At 43.6% G+C, this 12,405-nt stretch overlaps 2 protein-coding genes across 4 annotated transcripts in view; one reads left to right on the top strand and one right to left on the bottom strand.

Moving 5' to 3' along the window:
- Window positions 1-6,631, bottom strand: part of FTO (fat mass and obesity associated) — a 282,063-nt gene extending 275,432 nt beyond the window's left edge. Inside the window, exon 1 of one of the 2 annotated variants that reach the window (XM_006777055.2) lies at window positions 6,473-6,631. In XM_006777055.2, coding sequence (XP_006777118.1) covers window positions 6,473-6,559 — 87 coding nt within the window. In that variant the 5' untranslated portion in view covers window positions 6,560-6,631. The remainder of the gene's footprint in view (window positions 1-6,472) is intronic. The other variant, XM_006777054.2, reaches the window with a different exon arrangement.
- A 196-nt stretch (window positions 6,632-6,827) lies between these two features.
- Window positions 6,828-12,405, top strand: part of RPGRIP1L (RPGRIP1-like) — a 76,187-nt gene continuing 70,609 nt past the window's right edge. The window contains exons 1-3 of one of the 2 annotated variants that reach the window (XM_006777051.2): window positions 6,828-6,885; window positions 9,857-9,948; window positions 11,547-11,694. In XM_006777051.2, the coding sequence (XP_006777114.1) occupies window positions 9,864-9,948; window positions 11,547-11,694 (233 nt within the window). In that variant the 5' untranslated portion in view covers window positions 6,828-6,885; window positions 9,857-9,863. Of the gene's footprint in view, window positions 6,886-9,856; window positions 9,949-10,916; window positions 11,005-11,546; window positions 11,695-12,405 lie in introns of those variants that run through there. The other variant, XM_006777053.2, reaches the window with a different exon arrangement.

The raw sequence follows: 12,405 nt of genomic DNA, 5'->3' as shown, positions 1-12,405 counted from the left end.
GCATAACTCAGGCAGCGAGGCAGCCGCTCGCTCCTTAATTAAGTGGGTGATGTTCTGTTTAAAACAAAAAGACAACCCTGGGCTGTCGCCGAGATGAAGCGCCGCCCGTTTCCGGGGCAGAGACTTTCAATCATGAAAAATAAACCGCCTCCCGGTCTGTATTCAATAGTCAGCAGGCAGGCAGGACGCAGACTGATCTGGGTGAGCGCATTCTCAGTTATAACAAGTAATTTTACAGAGGATTAGTATCTTGATGGTCTGATCAATATGAGGCCCGGCTGCTATTACAGATGAAGAGAAAATTGCCCCTCTGGTAATAAAGTGTGCGTGTCTTCGTTCCCCTTCATTTGCCGAGTCCATTACGGTAATGGCTCCGGCATTAACAGCTGGGACAACTTAAGCAGCAGCAGGCTGATGAATTTAAAAGCTGGCCGTGCCGGCCACCAGGCCCCGGCCCTGCCTTTCGGTGTGCATGGGCGACTCCTCTGCCAGGCCGGCTCCAACCCCAGGATCGCGTTTTAGGAGAACAATGACTACGCTATCCCAATTATTGTCTCATGAATAGTGTTGCCGGCCAAATCCGCGACTAACACGGAAATCGCTCGCAGCGTCTTGGCTGCTGATTCGGCGAAAAGCAGGCACGCTGTTTACCTAAACAACACGAGTGACATGACAACGGGCCAGAGTTCACGCACGCACGCTGCAACCCTGGCATTTGTTTGTTTGCCGGGTGCTATTCCCAAGCAAAACAACGCGGAACGTTCATGCTGACAGTAAAAAAAAAAAGAAAAATTAATTCATCAGCACAATTTTCCATCTCTATTTTCAAAACATGGCCAACTGGAAAACAGTGAGATGATGGACACTGCCCTTGGAAACAGGAAATCCGTATGAGGACGGCCTCGGGACGTGAATCACGCCCAATTCCTCGGAGGGAGCCAAGGGGGCCCATCAGCCCACGCTGTATTATTCTTGCAGAAGTGCCGGCCCTGGAGGCTGGGCCTCGGATGAGCCCCTCACTAAGTGACGGTGGCCACGGGCAGGCGAGGGGCTGACGGGAAATCAGAGCTCTGAATGTTCTGATCACAGCAGTGAGGAGCATATTCGTGCCCTGGGAACGCATCTCCTTTTCAGACCAGATGCAACCTGATGCGGTCCTTCCTCCACACGCGGTTTTCCATTTGGTTTCTACCAGCCGTGAAGGTCTCCACCGCCACTTGTCTACATGGCAGCTCCTTGACACAGAGGACGGTACAGTCGCTCTGCAGGCAGGTCGTTCCCAAAACTACAGGGCGCATAAGCGATGGCATGGCAACGGGACAGGTGCGTGGAGCATAAACAGAAATGCAAGCCCACAGCCCCGATGCGAGGTTCGGCTTTCAGACGTGCGTGGGCCGAGAGCAGAAACCCTGCGCCAGGGACGAATGTTTGGATGCGGGTTCCTAGCTACGCAAATCCTAGTCCCCTCAATGCGCCCTGACCCAGCTCAACTGTCCCCAAGAGCCCTCCCGGCTTGCATCGGAAAATCAACTGGTGAGAAAACGCTGTAAAATGTTACAGAATCGGTTTGTAGAACATAAGGTTTGAGCGAACGGCATTCACAGAGCTCTAAATTCTCCTCTAAACAGCGCCTTATATTTTTAAATATATTTTTATTGATTTCAGAGAGGAAGGCAGAGAGAGAGAGAAAGAAACATCCATGATGAGAGAGAAGCATGGATAGGCTGCCCCCTGCACACCCCACACTGGAGATGGAGCCTGCCGGGGGCAGCAGGGGCCTCTGGGCGCCTGCGCTGGGGGAGGGCCTGATCAGCAGCAGCCCTGGCTGCTTCAAGGGCCTGAGAGGCAGTGGGGGGCGCCACGCGATTTCGAATTGCACGCTGGGCTCCTACTGTCTACTACAGAGGTGTTCCCTTCTAGAAGTCACAAACTCACCCTTTAAATATAAATTTGCCAAGAAATCTACCATAATAAACTAACAATCACCAAGTACACAAAACCTGAAGGGGAAACCAGCCGTTTAAATTTGAAAGAGATCGGTAGGAAACAGTTGTTGGCCGTTGCTAACGCATGTGTTAAAGAGCAGAGTCTTGCGTCTCGAAATGAATACGGTGTTGATATGGAATGTGAAGTCACTGACAACCGGTAGAGTATTTAACCAGTTTCCACTATTCCTCTCAGGTTCCAGGTCCATCTAGTATGAAACCTAATGACAAGTAACAGATCATGCTCATGATTCATTCGCTTGATGAATACGGAAGGTTGACTCTGGGCCTGGCACAGGGGTGGGCAAACTTTTTGACTCGAGGGCCACAATGGGTTCTTAACCCCTTCCCCAACAATTTTTTTGTTAAAAACGTTTCTTTTTCAGACTAATTTTTTTATTTTGGTTCTATATAGTATTTTTGATGCTGGTTATGAAAACAGTTTGTAACTCGTCTTCCTATAAACCATATTTTTTTACCATATTTTCTTAGTATACTCGTCGACGACTGAAAAAGAACATTTTGTGAAAACGAGTATACACGTTTCTGCCGGGGAAGGGGTTAAACTGGACCGGAGGGCCGGAACAAAAGCATGGATGGAGTGTTTGTGTGAACTAATATAAATTCAAAGTAAACATCATTACATAAAAGGGTACCGTCTTTTTTTTCAATAGTTTTATTCATTTCAAACGGACCGAATCCGTCCCGTGGGCCATAGTTTGCCCACGGCTGGCCTGGCACCATGTTCATTTAAGTGCTGGGGACAGAATGGTGAAGATCAAAACCAAAAAGATGTGGGTCCCTACTTTCTTGAAGCAAACGGCCTTGGAGCTACACGCAGCCACAATAAATCCTCTGATCCAGGGAGCCAGTGTGATGTTACTAAGAGTTCACATGTAACATGTACCAGACGCTGGAGGTTCTCAACCATTCCATCTTTCTTCAACAGATAAACGTCTCTTCCGCGCGAGACACTCACCAGGTATACTGGAGAGATGGAAGGATTAAAGAGACACGTGCTGACTTCACCGAACCCCAGGGTTGTTTCAAGTGCCTAAGTGTTAAACGTGTTAAATAAGTGTCTAAGACTTTTCCCAAATGGCAAATTTCATGTGCAAAACCAACATGAAGATTAAGAAAGAGATCTAGCCCTACCCGGTTTGGCTCAGCGGATAGAGCATCAGCCTGCGGATTGAAGGGTCGGTCCCAGGTTCAATTCGTCAAAGGCACTTGCCCGGGTTGCAGGCTCCTCCCCAGTAGGGGGCGTGCAAGAGGCAGCCGGTTAATGATTCTCTCTCATCATTGATGTTTCTCTCTCTCCCTCTCCCTTCCTCTCAGAAATCAATTAAAAAAAAAATTTTTTTTAAAAAGAGATCTGGAAATCATAGAAAGTAACAAGAACTTACTGTTACTCATTAGTTTAATTAATTTTCAGTGAAGGTATTTAAAGTGATTTGGAAGCTAGGAACAAATTAACCCTTCTGTCTAGAAGAGACAATCAAAACTACTAAATGGTGATTAAAGCCTGACCCACACCTTGAAAGAGATATCAAGAAAAAGATCAAGATAAACTTGGGGGTGAGGGGACAGAGTAGGATCTGTCAGGCCAAGTTTTAATTTTCTTAAATCCCCTAGTCATTGGCCCATCATCAAAAATGCCCTAGATTTAGTTTCCTAAATTACCATCAGCCAAATGGGTGAAATAATCAAGAATAATCCAGGCTGAAGATAGAGACCAAAAGAACCTTCTCAGGACCTCACTAAAAGGCCAAAAGGCAAAAAATAAAATTGAAAAAATGAGGTAAAAAAACGCAGTGAGTACATACATAAATAGCAAACTTCCTTTTACTGAGTTATCAGTTTTATAACTCATTAAACTTAACAACATTTATCTTTTTAAATGATATGAAGGCAGCGATCGCCAAAAAACAGAAAACTTTATTAATGGTTTTTATTTGAAACAGCAAGTTTATCTATTCTGGACTCTGAGCTAATCCATGTGTGACTAAATCTAAAAGCATTAACTCCTGGATGCTTATCACCTAGTGATGTCGGTGCCAATAAAGGTACCAGATTTAGCACAAGCCAGATGATTCAACACAGTACCCACTAACACCTCCTGGTTATTTAATATCTTCAGCTGATGGCCCTCGGGTATTGTTCTTGATTTAGATCTATTATTCAAACTTAACTTTGTTATTATAAAAATGTTTGCTATTAGAAATCTTTATATTGTATAGCCCAATGTTATAAAGACACTCCTTTAAAAATATTGATCAATGTTTTGAAATGATCACTAAGGCCTATAAAATCTATATATATAAAAGCCTAATAAACAAATTGTCCTCTCAGGAGTTCGACCACTCACTATGACGTGCACTGACCACCAGGGGGTGGTGCAGAACGAAGGAAGGCCCCCAATGGGCCCTGATTGCCGGCAGGCCTAGGAACCTACCTGTGCACGAATTTTGTGCACCGGGCCTCTAGTTTTCATGTAAGAAACTACAGAGGATGTTTAAGAATACTTTTCCTTGGACAGATATTACAATGACCACTGCAGCAGTATTAGATAAGAGTATTGCCCTTGAAAACATTCTAGTTAAGCAAGGTGGGGGTTGCCCTGTTGTTAATACTTCTGTTTCAAATAACAGAAGTAAATACTTCTGATTCAAGATAAACTTGCTGTTTCAAATAAAAAACCATTAATAAAGTTTCCTGTTTTTTGGCGACAGCTGCCTTCATATCACTTAAAAAGATAAATGTTGTTAGGTTTAATGAGTTATAAAACTAATAACTCAATAAAAGGAAGTTTGCTATTTATGCACTTGGATAAAACCCCTCCGATAAAATAAAGTTAGAACTAAATATAACCCAGGCCCTGCTCTTAAAGAAGCATGATGACAACGCAGGGTTCCTGTGTTCTGGTGTGCTTATTGCTCAGATGTGGCCTAAGGCTCCTCAGGAAAGAAGAAACTATTTTCCTTTCTACCGGGGGCATGATATACCAGGAATGAGCCCTCCTGGCCTCAGGGACTAACAATGACACGAAATACTCAAAATGAGTCACCTGATAATAGAGGGCCAGTGATGTTTTTAATAACTGATCAATGCTGTTTTCTGATCATTGCTTTCAAGGAAAGAGCTTGATCAAGAGAGGGAAAATATAAACAATAATATAATGGAGCCACTTCTAAAATGGAGCCAGGGCTGTCAAGCCAGGAGAACTGCCTTTCAAGTAATGTTAAAAAGAGGAATGGGACTCACTAGTATAATTGCTGGAGTGGTTTTAATTGTGGAGACGATTTGGGGGGGCGGGGGGGGGACGGGGTGGCAGGAGGAACTCTGTAAAATCGACCCTCCCCAACATAACTTGGTTTCTCCCTTTCCTGGGATCCCCTTACTTCTAATATGTTAATCAATTAGTACAGGTACCTGAAAACTTAAATACAAATGGGGAGGGTTGGGGGGCGGACGGTTAAGAGATCAACCGAAGGACTTGTATGCATGCATATAAGCATAACCAATGCTTATTTTTTGTTATGGGGTGAGGCCACAACATTAGTAACAAAGAAACAGAATTTCCAGAGGATGGGGCCCAGAAATCAGGATTTTAAAAAGATTCCCAGGTGGCTCTAATGTGCAGCCAAGGTTGAGAACCACTGGTATATTGTGAGTGCATACCAATAAGGAAACTACTGTACCAGTCCATTAGAGATGGTGATAGCATGGGCCAAGGTGGAACTGGAAAAATGTGGACAGATTACCAATACATTTAGACAAACAAACAGGACTTGATTTGGGGGATGAGAGAAAGGAAAACACTCAATTCTTCTGGCACTCAAGTCTTCATCTGTAAAACAGGATTGTTGATACTCCATCTGTATACATATCTATCTTGCAATCCGCTGCGGTGAGAATATGAAATAATATAAACAGTGTGAACTCAATGCAAGCCTGACATGTGATAAATGCTATTTTTAAAAACTGCTATTGCAATTATTATTTTCATCCCATGGAACGGCAACTACTAGAGGCTGAACTCCAACAGTAGGTAACAGGATTGTAGTTAAATGTTCCTATCTGCTGTGCTGAAAACAGAACGTATCCGTGGTCCACTGAGACAACTGTTCCAAAAAACATACCTGACCTCACTCCTCCGAAATTATTAGCAGAAGAGAAAGGCACAGCGGGTACCATCACAGTCATCTGGGAGTCCGGTAAACTGAGGCACAAGAGTAGCTACGGATTCACCCAAGGAGGTAGGTGCAGAACAAGCAAATGGATGTCTTCCATTTGTGAGCGGATCCAATAGGACCAGGCCTGCACGAATGTATAACCCACAGGGGCTCTGGTTTCCTTGCAGACAAGGCCCTTTCATGCTTGGCTTCAGACCGCGCGTCGGCTCGCCCTCCAGCCGAGTCCCTCCGGTTCCCTGCCCCTCGCTCCAAGTGCACGAAAGACCCAAGCCTCCCGAGGGCCCCACATACCTTAGCTTCGCGTTCTCGTTCCTCGGGAGTCGGGGTTCGCTTCATGCTGCCGCTACAACCTTCTCCGCCACCGCCAGGATTATACATTCCCTCGCTCTGGACCCCGCCTCCAGCGTGTAGTTCTCTCGGCGTCCTGCTCCCGTTCGCCACCACGCTACCCCAGAGCCGCGGGAACTACCACTCCCAGGGTGCACCGCGGCGGCACCCGCGAGCGCCTTGGGATCTAGAGCACTAGAATTTCCCAGGTCCCACAGCTGGGCTAGCGTAGTTCGAGGCCCTGAGAACTGGCCGGGAAGGAGCCCCAGGAAAACTACATTTCCCAGGAGGCAATGGGGCCTGCCATGTTTTTCCCATGCTCCTCTCGGCCGGCGGCGCTATGGCAACGGTTAGCTAGCCGCGGGGAGAGAGTGGCGGTGAGTACCCTGGGGGAGGAGAGGGCGATAGAGGTGGCCGACTCCCTACCTGCAGCGCGGGCCGGGGTCCTGGGGTCGCTCCACGGCCTGGAGAAGGTCCCGGGGTTCTGTTCGCGTGAAAAAAGGAGCCTAGCACGAGAAACCCCCACATCGTCAAGGCCTGAGCCACACCCCGCCCATGGCCCCCACGCCCAGCCCCGGTTTGAAAATGTGCAGCCCAGACCTAAACCCTCGCTGAGGGCAGTTGTTGCGAATTGCAGTGCTTATCCAAGCCCTTAGGAGCGCTCCCATCCTAAACACAGTTCGCTTATTTGACCTGGGTGTGGAGCTAGCTGCTTAGTGCACCCGTAAGCCTCCCGAGTGGCCTATTGTTTAATTACTTGTACTGATCTGTTTTCCGCCTTGTTATCCCGTAGCCTGTTACCTGCATAAAGGCGGGGGCTTTGCTTAGCATTTTACCCTCAGCGCTTTATTCATTCAAGAAATATTCGCGGTGGTGCCCACTTGGTGCCAGGCACTGTACCCCACCAAGTGTGAACTAGACAGATACCTGCCTCAAGGTGCTCGTTGGTACTTTATTAGGGAAGACGAACTAGAAATGAACCAGTAAAACAAAATAATTTCAGACAGAGATGACTGCTGGAACAGCAATAAACAGTGACTAAATTGGGAGGAAGAGGCATCTAACACAGGGTGATGATCAGGGAAGCGGCATTGGAGCTGAGCCCCAGAGGATGAAGGGTCAGCGAAGGCCTTGAGCAAGGCCAGGGTACCTGGGTTTGCGGAACCGGGCGGCAGAGAGGCCTGGCAGCACCGCACGGGGCTTCTCAACCTCGGTAGCATGGGCGGCAGATACTGGGGATTCCTGTGCACTGCGGGATGTTTAGCATCATCTCTGACCTCTAGATGCCAGTAACAGGTCACTCCCTCTTCCCACTGGTGACAATCAAAAAAGTGGCTAGGCCAGCGGTTCTCAACCTGTGGGTCGCGACCGCTTTGGGGGTCGGACGACCCTTTCACAGGGGTCGCCTAAGACCATCAGAAAACCCATATATAATTACATATTGTTTTTGTGATGAATCACTATGCTTTCCTGATGTTCAATTTGTAACAATGAAATTGGGGGTCACCACAACATGAAGAACTGTATAAAGGGTCGCGGCATTAGGAAGGTTGAGAACCACTGGGCTAGACAGTTACTTCTTAGATGTGTGCCATGTGGGCAAGTTACCTAAGCCTGGTCCCCGTGCCCCCTGTCCTTTGCAGAATAGGAATCATTTGCATAGCAACCTCACAAGGACAGTGTGAGACCTTTAATTCATGTAAGCAGAGCACTTTGAAGAGTGCCTCGCACTGCTCAGGGAGCACTCAATAAATGCAAACACCATCATCAGCCTTATTACTATTATAAAAGCCGCCATAACTCTCTCATGGAAAAGGTACCCTTTTTACAAATGTCCTGGGTTTAAACTTCTGGGTAATCTGGTTCCTAACATTGACCTTTTCTGTAGCGCTGTCTGCAAAAGAGCTAGATGCCCACCCAGGCAAACGTCCGTTAGCTGTTTGTGTCACAGCAAAATGCAGAGGTTCTCAGCCTTTGATCGGTTATTACAAAAGTTAGGAACCCTCCCCCTAAAAGATACTGCATATACATGTCAGCGTAGGAGCTTTTGTCAACCACGTCTGGGTCCACACACCCTGACGCTCCACCAACACCGTTCATTACAACTATTTAGCGAATGTCTGCTGTGTGCCAACTCTGGGCCAGCCTCTGAGAATACAGAGGCGAGCGAGACCAAAAAGCTTGCAATTTGCTTGGACTTGATGGCGAACCTTTTGAGCTCGGCGTGTCAGCATTTTGAAAAACCCTAACTTAACTCTGGTGCCGTGTCACATATAGAAATTTTTTGATATTTGCAACCATAGTAAAACAAAGACTTAATTTTTGATATTTATTTTATATATTTAAATGCCATTTAACAAAGAAAAATCAAGCAAAAAAATGAGTTCGCGTGTCACCTCTGACACGCGTGTCATAGGTTCGCCATCACTGTTCTAGGACCAACATTTTAGAGATTGGAAATCTCTGCCTTAGGGGATCTCCACTGACAATCCACATTTGGCTTTCAGGGTAGATTGAAATGAAAATATAAGCGTACTAGACATGGCATGTGAATTGGATCACTCACATCCACATACAAAACTCAGCCATGTGTACATCTCTGTAAAGAATAGAAACTGAAAATGCCAGAATTGGCTGGACAGCCTGTATGCTGAAGGAGGAAGCCCTGGGACTCGGGCCTCGTGGCAACAAAAACCAACCCAGTTGGTGAATTTGTGAAACCTCTTTTGCAAAACTTGTAACTACCCATGATTTGCGCATCAAGCTGAAAATTAACATTCAGGTAATATTGTCATCCCAGGCAAATGTGGTAGATGCTTTTAATTTACCATCTCACCCACAGCATCACTCTGTGAGATGGGTATTATTTTTTTTTCCATTTTTAAATTAAGGAGCTGAAACTCAGCAAGGTTAGGTAACTTGACCAGCTACCAAGTAACAGCACAACCATTTGAATCAAGTTCCTGACTTGCGTTTTTTCCAAGATATCTGCTTTCTTTGGGGGACAGGGAAGGGGAAGAGGGGAGGGGAGGTGGTGTTTCTAAATTTAGGAGAGTTTGTTTTTGTTTCAGATAGAGGAATAAGAAGATGGGAGAAGGAAGAATGATAATCTGACCTCATTTCCTAAGCAAACTACAGGAAATATACTGTTGAAAGGAACACTGTCGCCATGATTCAATGTAGTATTACTTTTAAAATGGGAGCTTTCATCTTCTTCAAGCTGCACATGTGGGCAATAAGATGTCCATTAAAGTTCTAGTGCCTTATTCATTTTATTTGGTTCATTCCATTGCATAGTTAATGTTATAACTTGGAAGGATTTTATTTGAATTTTCTTTTTCTCCACAGATAGGCCATGTCTGGTCCAACTGATGAGACTGCAGGAGACCTGCCCGTGAAAGATATAGGTCTGAACCTCTTTCGAGTGGGAGGGTTACAAGGTACGGCCAGCTGTTATTTATTACAGTTATGAACTTTGATCAGTAACTTCTTTACTTTTAATTTAAAGTATTTTTGATATTTATACAAACCAAGCCATTTAAGTAACTATATAGCTCTTGATTGGACTAAACAGGAGGATGGAGTGTTTAGAACAACATATGGTACTTTACTGCATGCATCAATTATCAACAGCTCATAGAAAATGTAAAATCCCCCTCTGTTCTGATAAAGAATTGTTATAAATCATCTTTTTAAAATTCCACACATCAGTAGAAACTACAGAGAGTATCAGGCCTCCAACCTGAATTGCCTGGCTTAAATCACATTCGCCATTAAAATGTTTCTTTACATTTACATTTTATAGGGGAGGAAATGCCATATTTAAAAATTTTTTGTCTTTCAAGTAGAGTATCTCAAAATGGTTTGTTTACCCACGTGATATTGACTTTAATTTATCAAATTAATATACATTGAACGTTTTCTTTATCCTTTTGTATCTTAGTGGTTGCTGTAGAGCTAAAAAGCACTTTCAAAATAAGAAATGAAAGCATAGCTTTAAGGAATGTTGAGCTGTGTTTTTCTTTGTGCGGCCAGTGTGTCAGCCCCGCAGTCATACCACTGCATTTGTCACCGAGAAACTGTGACATCAAATATATTCCATGAAGGCATGTTCACACACCTGTTCATCAGAAGGGTGCCAGTGGTCACCTTGAACTACCACCGAAAGGTGGTCAACACATTGTTCATTGAAAAAGATAAATTTGACTATACAGTTTTTATTGTTAAAAGTAAAACATGTATAAGCTTTGCTTTAGATGTTTGGCAGAGTGCCAGCGATTCAAATGCAAATAAATTTTAAGTGTGCAAAGCTCTGTATTGGGATTTGATACCCTAATTCAATTCCTGCCCTCAGTTTCCCCCCAGAGGGCTTTAATCTTTATCCATTTGTTCTTTGTTTCTTTTGGAGGATTGCTGAAAATCGACCGACTTCACAGTGATATGGAAAGTACCAAACTTAAGCATATGTAAAAAATATCATATACACATGCTGAAAGGTATAAAAGTTCTTTAAAGATATTTAAGATAGATTATAAATAATTTGTGAAGGTTTTCTTTTTTGGTCTTTCAAATCTTATATAGTTTATTTTCTATAACCCAACACCCGGGGCCCAGAAAAATATCTTGATCATGTTATGTTCACCAGATTATTGTAAAAACTCTTTGTAAAAAAAAACCAACAAAAAATTTCTAGTTTAGTTTTTTCAACATTCAGTATATAAGTCGAAAATCCTTTATTGAATCAGAGTTCCAGCTTACATCTTAAAGAATGGTTATTTGAATCCTTTTTTGAGTGGTTATTATTATTGTTCCTATCCTTTAATATTGCATATAAAGTATTAATAGCAAAGGTTTTTATACTGACCTCCGATCAGTGATGTGAACAATGCTATAATATTTTCAAAAGCAGTCTTAATTGTGGGTCACAAAGGGAAACATCTGAGATGAGCGCATCTGATCTCATATCAATGTCAACAGTTACCATGCTTAGAGACTAGTTTAAGTGATCCCACTATGAATGATCTTGGCATTTTTGCAGAAACTTCAGCAGCACGGACGATGAAGTCTCACCAGGTCATCGTGTCACGGATCAGTCGTGAGGAACTGGAAGACAGATTTTTGCGTTTGCACGATGAGAACATGTTACTTAAACAGCATGCCCGCAAGCAAGAGGATAAAATTAAAAGGTTATGATAAAAAGCTTTGAGCTTTTTTTCCCTCACTGTAAAGTTTTGGAGGATTTGCTTTTTTATAAACTTAATTGAAAACTCCACCTTGAATCCTTTTTGTAGCCAGGCAGGTTGTAAATAAATACAATTTTTCAAAAATGGAGACTCTTAAAAACTGTAAGAATAAACCAAGAGGATTATAAGTGTTTATTATGCCCGAAGTTGCTGTTTGAAAGGGAGAGCTCCGAGCTAAGTGTGCCATGCGTGTATCATATCTATAAATAACTTTGGGTTTCATATTTATAGTTTAATAAGCAAATGGCCAAAGCATCTGTTTTTTTAAACGTCTTGATTTTAAAATGAAAGTTTTAAAAAGTAATTAGCTATTTTAACTTGTTAAAATGCATGTGTCCTTAAACTTTCGAGTTTACTAATGAAAACATTACTTTAGTATCTGGAACACATTTAACTTCGCTTGAGTTAGTCTAGAGCAGTGGTTCTCAACCTCCCTAATGCTGCGACCCTTTAATACAGTTCCTCATGTTGTGGTGACCCCCAATTTCATTGTTACAAATTGAACATAATGAAAGCATAGTAATTCATCACAAAAACAATATGTAATTATATATGTGTTTTCCGATGGTCTTAGGTGACCCATGTGAAAGGGACGACCCACAGGTTGAGAACCACTGTTCTAGACCATGCCAGCACTTCCTGAAGCATCTTCTA

Source organism: Myotis davidii, unplaced genomic scaffold (genome assembly GCF_000327345.1).
Source record: "Myotis davidii unplaced genomic scaffold, ASM32734v1 scaffold328, whole genome shotgun sequence".
Taxonomy (NCBI): Eukaryota; Metazoa; Chordata; class Mammalia; order Chiroptera; family Vespertilionidae; genus Myotis; species Myotis davidii.
The sequence above is the reverse complement of the archived record's forward strand: the minus strand, read 5'-3'. Positions and strand labels throughout refer to the sequence as shown.